Genomic DNA, 17743 nt, shown 5'->3' on the forward strand with positions numbered 1-17743 from the left:
GGAAAAGACCAGAAAGGAGCACGGTAGAATGTAAAGAACACTGGATTTGGGGCCAGAAAACAGAGGTTTTGAATCCCATCCTCATCTGTAAAATTAGGCAATCAAGAATGACTTTAGGCCCCTTTCAATGTGAAGTATTAAGACGCCATGAAAAGGAAAAGAACTTTGTATTCTCACAGTACAGACCATATGAACAACCAGAGGAGATATCTCAGAAAAAAACCATCATTTCTGGAGATAATCAAGAACCAGCTAGGTACGTCATCTAAACAGTATTAAGAACAATACTCATCACATTCATTTCTTCAGACCTAGGACCCACAGACGGCTCCAAGCGTTGTTACTGTTCAGTCACTTCAGTCGTGTGTGACTTCCCACGACCCCTTTTAGGGTTTTCTTGGCCAAGGTCCTGGAGCGGTTTGCCATTTCCTTCTCCAGCTCATTTGACAGATGAGGAAATTGAGGCAAAGAGAATGAAGTGACTTGCCCAGGGTCACACAGCTAGGAAGTGTCTGAGGCCGGATTTGAACTCAGGAAATAAGCCTTCCTGTCTTCAGGCACAGTGCTCTACCCACTGGGCCACCTGGCTGCCCCGCTTCTCCCAGCACTTTGTGGCAGGCACCACAGAATGAACCCACACAGATGTTGCGGGCTCAGAGGGATGGGGAGGGGCCAGTAAGGCACTGGTTTTTAGCTACGTGACTCAGAGCCACATTGGTGCATAGCAACCAGCAAAGCCCAGCTAACTGCATTATGCCCTGAAGAGGGTAATACAGCAAATACTGAAGCAAGAGCTGTCACCAACTCGAATGCAAAAACAAACCCTAATCAGGGTTGAGTTCTCTTGGTTCACTCATCCTTGCTTCCTTCCTATCCCCAACGAAAATCACAAGCAAATCGAACTCTTCTGGGTTATGTGGTCACACTCGGCACGTGAACCTAGAAGCAGATCTTGATTTCTAAAGAGAGTTCTTCTTATTAACAACACCTAATTTCTGAGTTGAGAAGCCAGAATATCTTGGCCCCGTTCGTGAGCGGACATCCCAGTTACCACTCTCTTCTACTATTCCGCCCTTTCCTGGCACATACAAAGCAGTGGCAAAGCCCAGAAAAGGGGTGCCAAAGGGCAACAGTGAGGACTGGCACACAACTCCTTGCCCACCCTTCTCCCTCCCCCTGACACACACACTCACGAATGACTGGGAGATAACTGGAAAAACGTAGTCTTCACCTCTACAATTCTAGGTCAGATTTCCCCTCCAGTTTCCAAGTTTGTCAGTCACCATTACTGTGGTAGCAGATCGAGTCAGGCAGAAGACTCTTGAGAAGGGCTTACCCTAATGTCAGCTTAGATAAACCTGCCCCTACCCCCACAGCACAGCATATGCAAGACCAAAAAAAAAAAAATTAAATAGAGATTCTTAAACTGGAGTCTGTGGAGAGATTTGAAGGGGTCCACGAGCGTAGGTGGGGGAAAAATATTTTACACTTTTATTTTCCCTAACTTCTAAGGGAAATTTAGCATTTCTTTCAATTATGAATTTTTAAAAAATACTATTCTAAGAGGTCCATAAGTTTCACCAGACTGCAAGAAGTCTAAGCCACAAAAAAAGTTAAGAATCCCCAATTTAAAACATTCTGACCCATAAAGTGACACCTTACCTACTAAGTGTTCTTTTGCAAAATTAAGAAAGGAAAACTTAAAGGTATTAGGAAAACCAAAAGTGAAATCCAAGAACATTCTCCCAAAAATGACAGAAGCAAACAAAGCACCACTATGAAAAATTATCAAAAACCTCTCAAGTTTTCATAGGAACCATCTCCACCGGGCCACCGTAATTCTTCGACTTTGGTGCTCCTGTGCTAGGCCTTTTTCTGTTTTCAAGTTCTTACTCTATTGTGGAAACTGTGGTTCCACATAGAGAGAGATCTTCAGGTGCATAAAGCAACTACTGTAATACACACTTTACTAAAGCCTGAGACTGCCGAGTACCACCACTTGATCTAATGCAACAGGCTTCTATATGCCACTTACTATGTGCAAAGGTCACACAGGAAAACACCAAAAAGGGAAATTATTTTGCTGACATAACCACACTAAAGGATTCATGCCAAAATTCATATACATTTGAAGTTTGTAAAAATCATATTTTGGTGATATTTTCACTTGGTAATTAAAAAAAAAGAAAGAATTACAGGTATAGAAAAGAAGCACAGACACAAATGTTAGAATTTTTTTAATGATACTTTCTACAGATCATGCGTAGCTGGAGTTTTAGAGAAATTTTAGAAGCTGGAATGACGCTTGGTGTATCTTCACTGAACATGCTGGTGCAAATATCAAGCAGCTAAAAAGGACCAGAGCGGCAGGCCTGGAGTCAGAAAGGCCAGAGTTCCAATCCAGCCTGAGACACTTCCCAGCTGTGTGACTTTGGGCAAATCACTTAGCCTTGGTTTGCCTCCGTTTTCTCATCTATAAAATGGGGATACTAATTGCACCTATCTCCCAGGGTTGTTGTGAAGATCAAAGGAGATAATATTTATAAAGTGATTAGCACAGTAGCTGGTACACACAGTAAGCTCTATATAAATGCTAGTTATTTTTGTAATTATCCCTAATATGATCAATGGCATATTATTACATAGCCCTGTTTTCAGGTGAGCGAGTTCTCAATGCCACAGCCACTACAAGACTTTAAAAACAACTGTTTTTCAGTAATGTCCAAACCTCCTTGCAAAGACAGGTCCCTGATGGCAAAGTATCACGTGGGAAGTACCCACCCGGCACACGGTCCTCCATGGTGATACCAAACCTGCAGAATCAAAGGAAACTAATGCTACACATGCTGGTTTTCCCAGCAGTCAAGTCCAAAGACAACTCACGTTTAAAAACAGATTCTACAATAGTGCCCTCCCAATAAGAAATGGTCTATAGGTAGCACAGGTTAAAAGCAAGAGAAGAGGAGCAGCTAGGTGGTGCAGTGGATAGAGCACCGGCCCTAGATTCAGGAGGTCCTGAGTTCAAATCTGGCCTCAGACACGTAACACTTACTAGGCTGGGTGACCCTGGGCAAGTCACTTAACTCCATTGCCTAGACCAAAAAAAAAAAAAAAGCAGGAGAGGAGGAAACAAATTAATAAGCAAGGAAATCATTTCTAACAATGTAGCTTTTTCTTTATTTTTTCATCAAAGTGACAAACATATCAGCAAAGCTCACCAAGAGCCTGCTTTTGTTCTGCGCCACATTTCTCAGGTACAGATATTAACAAAAAAAAGGTTAAGGACAAGTTTTTCCTCCACTCTCTTCCTTCCCACCCCAGACTTAGGGGCACTCAGAAGAAGCCAAAGGAAACTGTAGGAAGATGAGATCCTTTTTCACCACCACTGACCTTTCCTGTATCCCTCATGGGTATGTGAACACAGAGCTAATTTATAGAAACTCATCACCAACCTTTTGGCTCTTTGCACTGGGCAGGCAGCCTGCAAAGAGCAGACAACTTGTTTCTGGAAGCAAATCTGAAGCCTTACCAGCAGGGTAGAATCAGGCAAAACTTTCACTCCCCAGACGCACAGGCTGTGAGAAACCAAGGACTTGCCTCAAAAGTGGGACATGTTTGTCTATACAAATGGGAAAGTTCATACCAGATGGTCTCAATTTTTGATAAATATATACAATATTAAATGGTATATTACTATATAATACAAGTAGTAACTCTCTAAAAAGTAGCTGTACACTTCCTAGATACTTTTAAAGTCTGTGTGAACATTAAAGTGCTATAAGTTTGAGTTATTATTATCTCTCTTTGATATAAAGATAGGGGAACACAGAAGGAACCAGGCATTTCTAGCTCCCAAAGAGATGTGTCACTACTCCATTCTGTTAGAAAATAGTCTAGCCTGCTCTCCCCTAACTCCCAACACAACCCCATCCCCAAGAATATTTCTTAAGAAGGCTTAGGAAGGGAGTCATGAGTTTGCATGGGCATGTTTGTTGAACAGGTCTTAACTGTCAATATTTAAGTTTGTGACCATTTGGAAATAAAATACAAAAATCTCTGTGTAACTCTAACAAACATATTTCAGAAAAGCCACAAGAAGTAGTGGCAGAAATATGCACCTGACATTGGCACAGTTTCTCTTTTCCCTCCAAACAGCTCCAAGTTCTCAATTTTCACTACAAGATGACAACATGGAGAAATCTGCCAATGTGTCGCTGCACAAATCATGTACATTTATAACAATGGTATCTTTCTGGGCATAGTAGCCTGAAAAGCATTAAGTCATAGGTAAAGAGAAACTTTTACCAATTCCACATTTGTCCCAAATAAAGGCAGTGATTAATGTGGAACCTAAAACCTTCAGGGAAAAAAAAAATGAGCCCCTCATTTTTTACAGAGGATAAGAAATGATTTGCACTTATTCTGATAAAACGTCCTAGACTGTCAGACCTTAGAAATTCTAATTAAAGAACAATACTCACCCCCATAAAACCATGACTAAGTGTTTATTCCTCTGCCTTAGAGGAACACCACATTTTATGGTCACCCTTATCACATCCGAACTCACAGAACACCAAAAGCATAAAGTTAACCATGTATCGTAGGCATCTTCTTCCTCACTTTCTATGTAAGGAAAACCAAAGAAGTTAGGCCAGCTACCCAGAGCTAGCCTGGGGCAAAGCAGGAGCACAGAGGGAGAGCTCAGTGTCTAGGCCAGGGTTTTTTCCACTCCACTCCACTGACAAAATATCCATATAAGAGACTGCTCTGTATTTACCTACTTCATTGGGCAAGTTCAAGGAACGTAAAACACTCTGCCCAAATCTCTCTCCCAATAATGCTATCAGTTTGGAATCTCAAGAAAATTCAGCATCTTTGTCACTAATCAGGGCCAAATGACCCAAATTCCATTCCATTCCAATCTATTCTCAATCTAGTTTATTTCTGGGCCTCCTCATCACCAGTTTTATGAAGTATCATTTAGTTGTCATAGTAAAGTCACCATGTTATTTCAAGTGCCTCCAAACACAGGCAAAAGATGTAATCTGAACCAAAACATAACCACCCCAAACTGAAAAACCCACTGGCCCTAAGATATCCTTTGGTCAATGGGAAGTTTTCAATCTAGGCACAAGGCAGGGCTCTCACTCACTAGTCCCTACCTGCCCTAGATGGCAGAGCCCCAGCATCTAAAGGGGTACCTGCCAAAGCCTCAAGGGATGGAGATGTGGAAGAATTCTCCCAAAGGCACCTGACCAATGCAGCTACGGGTGCTCACACAAGTTAGCTCTTGAGGGGCCAAAGCTCAGCTTACAAGGGGAAAGGTTGGAAAGGTGCCTACAGGATGGGGGGGGGAGTGGGAGAATAGTGGGGGACAAAAATAGTCAGGGTTGTATTAGAGACCATTCCTACGGGTGGCTGTTCCTGGAAAAGCAGGATGTGACCCATCTTCCCACTGTCCAACTGGATTAATGGATCATAGAGCTAGAAAGGTCTTCAGGGCATCTAGGCACATCCCCTCATTCTACCGATGAGGTTGATCACATACCCCTAAGGGTCAGGCCAAGGTCTCCATTTTGCCCACCACTGCCTTAGTATACTGTACTCAGTGAATTGCTATGGCCAAAAAAGGTCCCCTGGCAGCCAAACCTACCCCACAATCCCACAAAATCATTCAATTGCTAATCCAACCACCCTGAAGATATATTCTAAGATTCTGCTTTTTAATTATGCAAACACCATTTCCTTCAACAACCAAAGAATGGTCCCCAAAGAGGGAAAGAAATCACTGCCAGAAAAAAAAAAATCTAATGGTATATATACAACATACATTCCCAACCCAGGACATTAGCAGCTACCCTGAATTTCGCAGGATTTTTGGTAAGCCACTGAAATCAGGAAATTTAGAGTCAATACCAGTCTAGAGTTCTCATACCGGGTAAGGCCATGCCAGCTGATGCTCTGTCCACAGAGATTTAAGTCAGACTACATCACAAGCCTCTGAAGAGAAATAGATCCTGCCCACTCCCAACAAGGGATTTCTCGACTAGCTTTGTTTTCTTATTTTTCCTTCTATAATCCTCTCAATTTCACAAAGAATGTTCAACTTACACTTCTGCAGATAAGGTAAGAAAAAAAAATCACACAACCAAATTTCCCATAGTCCTTTATATATTTATTAACAGAGAAATGATGTATTTAATGTTAATAAGCATCACTAGCCTGAAATACAAGGCCAGGGCAACAATATACATCCCCAATATTTACCAATTTACTTTTCCACTGCCTCATTTAAGGCCAATAATTCATGTAATTTAAATGGCTTCTTTAACTAGGACACAGGATCTTAAGATGAATGAAATTTTACATATTATCAAGTCCAATCCTCTTACTTTACAGGGGGAAACTAAGGTTAAATGAGGCTATCCAAGTTCCCATATCCAGTTGGAGAAAACTAATCATATACATATGTATACATACAAATGCATATATTACATATATGTACGTATACACATACACATATCTATTACATAATCCAGTCATCCTTAGCAAGAATTTAAACGTTATTTTCTCAATTTTTCATTTCCAAGACTTCCTAGGTATTATGTGAATCTTCAATGAAATAATACTTAAAGAAACAGACATCACAGTAAGAAAAAAGGGAATCCAAATCAACACACCTGGACATCATAGAGAGCCACAATATTTTCATGCTGAAGTTCCTATAAAACAAATTCAATCATAAAAATATTTCTTTTAACAAAAGTTAAATGAAAATGAGACCAACAGATTAAAGCAAAGCATAACTTTTCTATATTAATTATTACCACATTACAAATAGGCAAATAAAACACAGATTTGTCTGATAAGCCTTCTTCTGGGAAAATATAAGGACTCAATTTCTTCTACTACCTGCATTTTAATTAAATATAAAAAGAACTCTTGTAAGGTAAAAATAATTGATTCAACCCTAAAAAACAGACTGATGTGGCTGAAAGGGCCACAGATAGCATAGCTGACTACCTAAAAGCAATGTACAATTTCTAAACAGCAACAGAATCACTGATAAAATTTAAAAAGTACTTTATAAAATCCATTATCTGCCTGAGAGGTGACAGCTAATTAGCCTAAGGAAACATTTCATTTCTGGAGTGAACATGAAAGGCCACACATCCAAGGAACACAACTTAATAGAAAAATTCCTCAATTGAGCAGAGATGGAGCTAAAAGCAGAATCTGTATTGTGGTGGCCAACTGAAAATACAAAAACTGTACAAGATAAAGACAGTGCCTCCTCCTCCATTGGGAAGTATGTACTTTCTCAATAACATCACTGGGAAAAAAGAACAAACCTCAGAAGTCAGATTTAATATATTACCAGTTTCCACTGACTTCTAAATCTAATGAAAGAAAACAAGAAATGTTATCTAGTCATAAATCAATTTAGTCTCCTAAAATATTTTAGAGTATCAAGTATTCCAAAGAACTGAGGTCCCTCCTATCAGAGCAATAGTGAATGCTTCCTGGCTGCCTTCCCACAATTCTAGGCCTCTGCCTGTCAAGGCTGCTAAGGATCATTCGTGAACATAGTGTGAAGGGATACAAAGTAAGAAGACATATCCACATACCTTTAAGATCTTAATTTCCTTTCCAAGAAGTATTTGTGATTTTGACAAATTTTTTTTATTAATGCTTTTTATCGCTACTTCCCAATCAGTTTTCTGAAAAGGAAAAAACAAAGATTTCACTAGATTAGCACTGAAATAAATTCAAATTTTAGCACACCCCTGCGTGCTAATCTAGGACTCTTGGCAAAAAAGAATGGCCAAACCTTTCACAATTATTTCTACTCTTGACATGCCTTTACATTAAACAGATTCTGAAACCTGACACAACTGCTTTTCAAAAGCACAAGACTTCTAAGCTGACAAAAAAAAAGAAACAAAAAAGTCTTGAGCATACTCATTTGCTTTTTTTTAAAGTCCATGGTTAAATCATTTTTTCCACTCATACTCTATAATACCCAAAGGGGGGTGTTGCTATGTTTGTCTGGGGTACATACGAAATAATGCTGGGAAACGTGACACTTGAGTTTTGGGAAACCTCAGCCAATGGGAGGGCAGCCAATTTTCCATTGGGTCTACAATTATCAACATTAATATGACAAACACTGGAACTACTGGACTCCCCAAAGACCACAAGGCCCCTAGCCTCATCGTTGCTTAAAACGTCTGAGATGGATAGTATTTGGGAGTCTTGGGAAAAACAAGATAAAGCTTTTCTCACGTTATAAACAAACTATATATTTAACTTGAAGCAAGAAAAACACTACATGGTTGTCGGTAGATGGAGCTCTGCCTGTCGAATATGGTTTAGGCCCTCAAAACAATCTTGACAATACAAACAAACCGAGGGGAAAAAAAACTGCAGACAGCTGTAGACTAATAGGCCTTCCATACAGCTAAGTCTAATATGTTTGAAAAGGACTGATTTCCTTCCAGTAACGAACACAGACCCCTCTGCTTTTGCTTACACGTACGAAGTTACCAAAAAAAAAAAAAGAAAAGAAAAGAAAAGGCCTGATCTGATTTTAAAATGTTTCACAGTTACACTGTTTCCTATAGAGCTGGGTTTTGGGTTTTGTTTTTTTTAAATTGATGGCGTAAAGGCAACCTTAATGCACTAACTGGTAACAGCACCTTATCCATTAAAATGTAAAAGTTAGAGAAATGTATCCTAGAGGCTGCAATCCCCCAGTTCCTAAAGGAAGTCAGGTTTTATTGGCCTTTGTTTTTTGTTTTCTTTGTTTTTGTTTTGTTTTTAAGGAAGGAAGGAAGGAAGCAGTAAGAAGGTCAAGTCCAGTGGGGTTGATAAGGGAAGGGGGTCAGAAACTTGTTGGCAGCCGCAAATCTATTCCTTTGCGGCTTGGGTAGGAGCAGGGTGGAATCTGGGCAAGCTCGTGGAGGGGAGATGGAGGGGGAAGGGGGACCAGGGACACATTGGTGTGGTCAATCCTAGGGGATGGAGAAGGGAGAGGGGGCGAAGAAAGGATAGAGGGGATGAGAAAGATGGAAGGGGGGGATAGAGGGAACGGAGGGAGAATGGGGGGAGGTGAAACCAGAGACACTAGCACTGTCAATCATGGGGGATGGAGAGTGACAAGCGATGGAAGGGAGATGGGAGGGGGGACCGGGGCACGCCGGCGCTGTCGTCCTGGGGCGCTCGGGCCTCCCACTCGGCACCCGCGGCATCTCGAGACAACCCACAACAACAAGAAGGCAGCACGTCAGTGGGTGTGTTGGAGAAAGGCTGGGAGCAGCTGAGTCGCCCCCACATACGCCCCCTCCCACCTTCACAAGTTGGCTTTGAGATGACAAGCTGGGGAAGGGGCTCTGGGGACCGGGTCAGAGATGGTGATGCTGGGGGAGGGGAGAGGGGTAGGCACAGCTGCTGCCGGGATCGCTCCCAGCCCCCGCCTTGGGGAGGGGTCGCGCAGCAGCTACCTTGCGATGCCGGCCTTTGAAGACCACGGCGAAGGCTCCGTGCCCGACGAGATCTTTTTTGCTGTACTCGAAGTCCCCCACCACCTCCATGCTGGGCGTGCTGGGCGTGGGGCATGAAGCCCGGCGGGGGGTGGGCGGAGGCGGGAGGCCGCTCAGCCCCGCAGGGCCCCCAGGCCCGACCGCGGCGTCTCCCCGGCGACACGAGCGGCGGCTGCGGGCCCGGGCCCCGGCCGGGCGGCGGGGTCGCTCATGCTGGGGGTGGGCGGCCTCCCTCGGAGCCCCAACGAGCGCGGGCGGGCCTGGGCGGCGGCGGCGAGAAAGCGGGGGGCCGGCGGCCGACAGAGCGGCGGCCCCAGGCGGGGCAGCAGGACGCCCGGCGGCCGGGGCTCAGCCAGGCCTCGGGGGCCGCCCGCCGCCGCCGCTCCTCCGCATGGTCCGGCCCCCGCTGGGGGAGCTCCAGCCAAGCCGCTCGCGTCCCGTCCCCTCCCGGCCGCGCCTCGCCTGCCTGCCTCCCTCCCTTCGGTGCCTCGGCTCCCCGCGCCGCTGCGCCTCGCTGGGCCCAAGCCCGCAGACGGCCGCTGTCACTGAGCGCCCCCGGAGCCGCTCGCGCCCCCGGGGCAGGGCGCCGGCCGCGCTCTCGCCATTCCCCGCCCAAGTCGCCCCCCGCCCCTCCGGCCCGGCTTCTCGGCCCTCCTTCCCCCTCGAGGGGAGTCGGGATGACTCCCCGGCTCCGGTCACCGCGCCGCGGCAGCAGCCCCAGCGCCTGACCCGCAGAGGCCCGCGCTCCGTCGGCGACTGCGCCGACTGCCTGCTCCTCCGCGACGCCCCGCACGCTTTATAAGGCGAAGCGCTCGGCGCAGCGCCGGCTCCCTCCGCCTGGGAAAGAAGTGCGCCCCCCACCGAGGCCCGGCCGGGGAGGCTGCTTAGGCTTCCCGGCCCCCACCCTCCATCCTTCGGGCATCTGCCTCTGGGGAGGGGTCTAAGTGGCTGACACTGGCGCGGGAGAGGGGCGAAGGTGAAGAGCAAAGCGAGGCCGGGAGGGGCTTGGAGGAGACCCTAACCTAGAGACTGGTAGCCAGGGCTCCGCCCGCCCCCACCCTACCCCCGCCCCCTGGCTCGGGCTTGGTTTCCGGATGGTGTCAACCCAGGACAGTGGGCTGAGCCGCAGGGGGGATGCAGCCAGCCGGTCTGGACTCGCAGCTGACTCCCCCGGGGGTGGGACAGGATGGGACGGGACAGGTCCGGAGCTGATCCCGGGGAAGGATGCTGGGGACCCTGCTCGGCTCCTCTCCGAGCCTCCCGAGGCTCTCACCGGTCCTGCCAGCCTTGGAGAGAAGCGGAGGACCTAACAGAATTGGGCCATTATGCAATAGCCGGTGGCCACGCCTGACACCCCCTCCCCTTCCAGGCCACCCCGCTAGGAGGAGCAAACTCCCGGGTCCAGGAATTTTTGTGCCCTCGGAAGTTCCAAGAACTAACTCCAGCAAACAGAAACCGACCTCTGGGAAAACGTGGGTCGTACCCTCTCTGACCCGCAGCTGGGAACATCGGCCTTACAGCTGGGAAGGACCTCAGGGCCGCTAGTCCAACGCCCTCATTTTACAGACCAGGAAACTGAGGCCAGGGAGGGGCCCAAGGTCACACGAGTATTGTCAGAGGCAGCAGCATTGGAACCCAGGTCCTCCGATATCAGAGATTTCTACATAGCCTCACTACCTGACTCTGACATGGCATCATAGGATTCAGAGCTGGAGGGGGCTGTAGAAATCCAACCCAGAGCCATGACTATGGATGGAGGATTAGAAAGTGTGGAACTTGGTGTCTTCGGGAAGCCTTTCCTAGTCCCTCCCCTCCCCCCCAGCTGCTAGTGCCTTTTCCTTTCAGATTAATTTCACTTCCTTTGGATAAATCTTGTGTGTACCTAGGGATGTGCTTCCTTTGGATAAATCTTGTGTGTACCTAGGGATGTGCAATTGTCTCCCCCATTAGTATGCGGGCTCCTTTTATTTATTTTCACCTTTAAATATCCCCAGTGCTTAGCACGGCTCTGAGCACTTAGTTAGGACTTACTAAATCCTTGTTGACTGAGTTAGAACCCACGTTGACTCTGCCACTTAATATCTTGGCAGTCACTGAACTTTCCTCGGGCTCAATTTCTTTACCTGTAAAAGGAAAGGAGTGGCATCAGGTGATCCCTGAGGTCTCCCCCCAGCTCTTAGATCCTATGACCACCTCTGGACTTTCAGTCCCTGTTCCTGCATCTTGCCTCACTATATTATGAATGTGTTAGGTAGAGACATTCTCCCCAGTGTCCCTTAAGGATACAACCCCTCCTTCAAGACCCATCTCCCCTCCATCCCCAGAGAAGATTTCTCTCATTTGCAGTCAGATGATCCTTGCACTGCAATCGTTAATTCTCTCTGCCGCCCTCCCCCTCCCCCAATTTAACACAGGCCCAATTTGGGCTGGTAACAGGCCTGGTCCAACCCCATCTACTTGGAGATGGGGTTCTCCCACCTCACCAAAATAGGACCAAATTTCCGGGGGACAATTTATGGATCTCCACAGTGTGTGGAGATCCCTGTGTAATGTATTTGGGGGCAGTGGGGAGCAAAAGACATCTCTGTTTTCTAGCTAGAATGATGTGAAAGAGGCAGGATGTAGAACAGGGATGGGCCTAGAAGTAGCACATCCCCTCCCCCTATCCTACTTATGCTAATACAGTCCAGCTTTGCTGTTTCCTACCTATGGGACATCAAATTGAACCTTCCTGGGCCTTGTTTTACTTCATCTATAAAATGAGAGAGGGTTGGACGAGATGGCTCTGAGCTCCCTTCTGGCTTTAGAGCAACAATGCCCCTGCCTCTGATACAGCTAGTAAGTGTCTGAGTCAGTATTTGAACCCAGGTCCCCCCTGCTCCAGCAAGGGAGCACTCTATCCACCATGCACACTGCTGGTCTCTAAGGGCCGTACCAGCTTCAGTATTCTGTGATAAATCAGAAATCCCCGGCCCAAGGCAAGGCATAGAGGATAATATACCGTGGGCCACATCTCTAGAAGGGTATATGAATGTGTCCTTTCAGGTGCACCATCAGAGTCAGACATAGCACTCCCATACTGCTTCTGTCTTGCCCCAAACACGTGTAGCAGCATGAGTGGGAACACCCACCGCCCACATGAAGAAAGAGGCAGAGGAGGAGGGGAATGGGGACACAAGCGGCTCAGCAGAGAGGAGAGAGGGCCAGTCTTGGAGACAGGACTACCTGGGTCCACTGCTGCTACTTGTGTGTGACCCTCAGGGCCTGCTTCATTCATTCCTAAAGCATGGAAGTCATCAGTCTGAAACAAAAGATTATAAGGGATTTACATACATTGACGGGTTGTAAAGCACTCTGCATGAACAAATAAAAAAGTATTAATTAGTCTCCTTGTGCTAAGCCTTGAGGATGCAGACAGAGGTAAGACTGTCCCAAGCTCCTCGAATACATGAAGGTTCTGCTGGAAAGGCCCAGGCGCCTATGCAGTATTGGGGCAAGGCCCAAGAGCCCTTGAAGTGCATCAGAGGGAAAGGGCTAGATGACCTTAGAATGCAATGGTTAGGGCACGCAAGTGGTGTAGACAGCCATATCTGGAAGACCCGGAGGGGCCATGCCTACCAACATTGGGAGAGGAGAAGTGAGTCTGAGGGCCTCAGTGGAACAGGGATTCTAGGCTCCACCTCACAGGAATGGTGGCTAGGGATCAGAGGCTAGTCAGGAGGTAGGAAAGAGAAGGAAGACCTGGCAGGAAAGTGGAGGGAAAACGATATCCTTTGCTCCTTGTTCCAAGAGGTTCTCAGGCCACCTGCTGGACAGTGACTGTCCTGGGGCAGAGGAGGAAGGAGGAATGAACCCCCCCACACCCAGCTGGCTAACTATCCATGAAATGATTTGATCCTAGCAATCCTTTGAGGTAGAGATGACAGGTGTTATCTCCATTTTACAGATTATGTATATACAAACGGCTTGGGATATACATAACACACAAATTTTCCCATTATTGAAATGTGTTTGCTCAGTTCAATAATAAACAGAGAATGATCATCATATCCCATAAGAATTTCCTTCCAATGGGGAGAATCTGGCTCCAGGCATCTCTTCAAAGGTGCTGCTGCTTCCAAGAATTCTGTGTGTAAGCAAACTGCCAACGTGCAAAAGGTTACAAGAGGTAAGTAGGTCACTCACACTTCTAGAGTGCTCTGAAGCTTGCAACAATGTGTGAGGTAGCTGGGGTTGAGTATTCTCCCCACTTTACAGATGAAGAAACTGAGGCTCTGAGCCGCAGATAACTTGTAAAGATCAAACAGCCTGGAAACACCCAGGGCAGGCTTGGCCCCTCGCAGCTTAGAATCAGGAGAGGCCTGGGCTCCAATTGGCCTTGGTCACTTGATCATGACTAAGCCATTTCATTTCCCTGAAGTGAAGCTTCCTCCTCTAGGACAAAAAAAAAAAAAAAGGACAATATAAATGAGTGTCCTGCCGTAGAAAGAAGTCCAAGTTCGGATTCTAAGTTCAAATCCTGATTTTTCCAGTTCCTATGGCCTTGAACCTCTCTGGGCTTCAGTTTCCTCGTCTGTAAAATGGGGTGGTTGGAGTAGGGGGCCTCTGAGGTTATTTGGAGCTGTGGCCCCATGAGCATAGAGCACCAGCCCTGGAGTCAGGAGGACCTGAGTTCAAATCTGGCCTCAGACACTTGACATTTACTAGCTATGTGACCCTGGGTAAGTCACTTAACCCCATTGCCTAGCCAAAAAAAAAAAAGAAAGAGAAAACCAAAAACCAAATGAGGTCCATCTATCCATAAAGGAGACCCAGCAAGACCTCCCTGGAGGAACATGTGTTAACCATTTGCACATTGCAATATGTAACAACATTTAAAAAAAACATCTGTAATTCAATCTTTCACCCATTCAGGGTTGCTTCCCATGTTTTAGGGAAAGAGCCTCTCCCTGCCTCGTCCTTGGTATTTCCTCTCAAGGCTTACAGGACTTTTAAGTCTGAGTCACACAATTTATCAGATTCCATGATTGAATTGTGTGTGCATGTCATATATTTCCCACTATACTATGAACTCATTGAGGGCAAGAGCTATGCCTATGCTTCCCACAATCCCTAGTGTAGGGCTGGGCCCGTTTTTAGATAATTATAGAATCCAATGACAGAATGTTATCACAAAATATATGGAGCTCAAACACTCTTATCACCCATCCATAAATTATTAGAACTGAAAGGGCAACTAATCCCATCCCCACCCCCATGTCTCCATTTCCCAGAGAAGAAAATTGAGGTCAACTGAAGCAAACGAAGTTGGATGATCACGGGAAGCCAGCTGCAGTCCCTTCTGTAGTTCCTGGTCAAGGCCCCTAGGCACCAGGGTTGCCAAGTCACATAGCGCTTGTGGGTGGGATTGGCATGGAGTGCTGGCCAGTGACCAGCACCAAATTTAGCCTCAGCGTAAAACATGCCCAGAAATGAAGGAAAGCAAAGGGAATAGATAGTGCTAACCAAGGCTGTCAAGTCCCAAGGTGTGCCTGGGGCAAAGCCTGGGTCATCCTGTTTGCCTTATTTGTCCTCATCTGTAAAATGGAGGTAAAAACACTGATCAGTTTCCTCTGCGGAGAATTCACTTCAATTCAACTAATATTTGTTGAACTTAAAATCTCCAGCTCATCAGACAGGTAGGTGGTACAGCGACAAGAACCGGGCCTAGAGTCAAGAAGACCTGAATTCCAATCTGGCCTCAGACATGTACTAGCTATGTGACCCTGGGCAAGTCAGTTTAACATCTGTTTGCTTCAGTTTCCCCATTTGTAAAATGAGAATCATAATAGCACCCACCTCCCAAGGTTGTAGTGAGAGTCAAAGGAGACATTTATAAAGCACTTGGTGCATCGTAGGCATAGTATAAATACCAGCTGTTATTATTATACTTGTTGGTAATGTTATATTTATTAGTAGTAAGTGGCTTGCTCCATGTAACTTAATCTCTATTGCATGCCTCAGTTTCCTTACTCCTAAAATGGGCGTAATAGTAGCCCCTATTTCCCAGAGTTGTTGTGAAGATCAGATGAAATAATAATGGTGCCTAGCACATCGAAGGCATTTAATAAATGCTTATTTCCCTCACGAGTGCACGCACACACATACACACACACACACACACACACACACACACACACACACACACACATCAATGTCCTTAAATTGTGGTGTCTAAAACTCAACACAGTGTACCAGATATGGCTGACCAGGGCAGAGTTGAGAAGGTCTGCCCTGTAAGCTCTACCTCTCAAAACAGACCAAGATTGCATTAGCTTTTTGACCACCACCTGGACTAAACCGGTTGTGGTCGACTAAAACCAGCAGATCTTTTTCAGAAAAACAACTGTTTAACAACCTAGCCTGTACTTGTAACATTGATTTTTTGAACCCAGGTGTAAAACTTTACATATATCTCCATCTCATTTTATCTCCTTACATTCAGTTGAACATTCTCGCCTGTTGAGATCTTTTTTTGTTGTTCCTGTCATCCGGAGTCTTAACTATCTCTCTCAGCTTGGTATCACCTACCCATATAATAAGCAAACTGTCTGTGCTTTTATCAAAGCCACTAAAAACAATGAAACAGCACCAAGCTAAGCTCAGGTTCTCCAACCCCAAGCCTCTTTCTGCCCCACCACCCCTGCTAGGCCCTGCTGTGCTCATCCAAGGAGAGGGACAACACCTGGCCACAGATCACTATTCTGCAAGGCACAGTGATTGAGGTGGTGCAGAGAGGAGGCATGGGAGCTGAAAGGATAACAGCAGTTCACATTCTTGGAGCCCATTAAGATTTGCAAAGCATTTCCTTCACAATGGCCCAAACAGGTAGTGCCAGTAGCACTGTATCCATTTCACAGATGAGAAGACTAAGGCTCACAGTGTTGAGCCTCTCACCAAAGTACATGTCAGAAATGAGATTTCATCCCAGGCATAGTGAAAAAGAGTTGTTTGTTCAACTGACTCTTTGTGACCCCATTTGGGGTTTTCTTAGCCAAAGTCCTGGAGTGGTTTGCCATTTCCTTCTCCAGGCCATTTGATAAATGAGGAAACTGAGGCAAACAGGGTGAAGTGACTTGCCCAGAGTCACAGAGCCCATAATTGTCTGAGGCCAGATTGAAACTCACAGAGTTGAGTCTTCCTGACTTTTAGCCTGGCGCTCTATGCACCATGGCACCACCTACCCGCCCTAAAAAGGAGTAGTGGGCTTTTCAATCAGAGAACTTCGGTTCAAATCCTGGCTTTGGCAATAGAGGCAGCCAGGTGGCACAAGCAAAACAGTGCTGCACTTGGAGGCAGGAACACCTGAGTTCCAATCCTGCCTCAGGCACTTATTAACTGTGTTACCTGGACAGGTACTTAACCTCTTCCAGCCTCTGTTTCCTCATCTGTAAAATGGGAATAATAATGTTTCGAGGATCAAACAAGATGATATTTATAAAACATTTGACAAACCTTAACATCAATCAATAATAATTTATTAAGCCCCTGCTAAGTGCCAGGGATACAAAAGAGACAGGTGCCTCATAAATGTTAGCTATTATTATGACTTTATTAGGAAAGTCGGTTTCTTCCTCTGTATAAGATCTTAGACTATGTGGTCCACCAGGGTCCTTTCTAACTATCGAGCATGTCTTTCAGAGGATGAAGGGACCAGTGTGGCCTAGAAAAATCAGGAAAGACCTCACGACGTCGGTGAGACAAGCTCAGCACTGGGGTTTGAATGAGCAGTAAGACATTACAGGGGGAGGCTGGGGGAGCAACACAAGCAGCAACACTGGGGACCATGCCCTGCGTGATGAAGAAACGGATTAGGCTGGCCCCAGAAGAAGGAGGGGTGGAAGGGCCGTGGTGGTTTTTGTCCATCCTCCTGCACCCGTGACACGAGGTTCTCAGTCACTGATGGCCATAAAGTGGAAACGGTCGCTTGGGACAAGCCCATCTGTAGATGGCCTTGCACATCAGAGCCACTCAATAAATATTTAATGGAAAAATGTGACTAGATTAGTAGAAACCTCTTAATGCCTGGGCAGGGGAACTTAGACTTCTTTGAGCCTAATGCAAATGGAATAGCGGCCTGGTTCCTAGAACATGCTTCCGTCAGCCCCTCCTGGTGGGTACAGAGCATGTACCACACTCCCTTCTTGCTTCAAAAATCAGCC

The 17743-nt window shown here is 46.1% G+C and overlaps 1 protein-coding gene across 3 annotated transcripts in view; it reads right to left on the reverse strand.

Moving 5' to 3' along the window:
• The window catches only part of ULK2 (unc-51 like autophagy activating kinase 2), a 76765-nt gene extending 67076 nt beyond the window's left edge, over positions 1–9689 (reverse strand). For 2 of the 3 annotated variants that reach the window (XM_078154753.1, XM_078154752.1), the window contains exons 1-5: positions 9504–9689; positions 7629–7721; positions 6681–6722; positions 3053–3092; positions 2782–2813 (exon numbers count right to left, since the gene is read on the reverse strand). In XM_078154753.1, the coding sequence (XP_078010879.1) occupies positions 2782–2813; positions 3053–3092; positions 6681–6722; positions 7629–7721; positions 9504–9593 (297 nt within the window). In that variant the 5' untranslated portion in view covers positions 9594–9689. The remainder of the gene's footprint in view (positions 1–2781; positions 2814–3052; positions 3093–6680; positions 6723–7628; positions 7722–9503) is intronic. The other variant, XM_021007056.2, reaches the window with a different exon arrangement.
• Positions 9690–17743: the final 8054 nt, after the last annotated feature.

This window comes from Phascolarctos cinereus, unplaced genomic scaffold (genome assembly GCF_003287225.1).
Source record: "Phascolarctos cinereus isolate Bilbo 61053 unplaced genomic scaffold, phaCin_HiC Scaffold_5;HRSCAF=322, whole genome shotgun sequence".
In the NCBI taxonomy this organism is placed as follows: Eukaryota; Metazoa; Chordata; class Mammalia; order Diprotodontia; family Phascolarctidae; genus Phascolarctos; species Phascolarctos cinereus.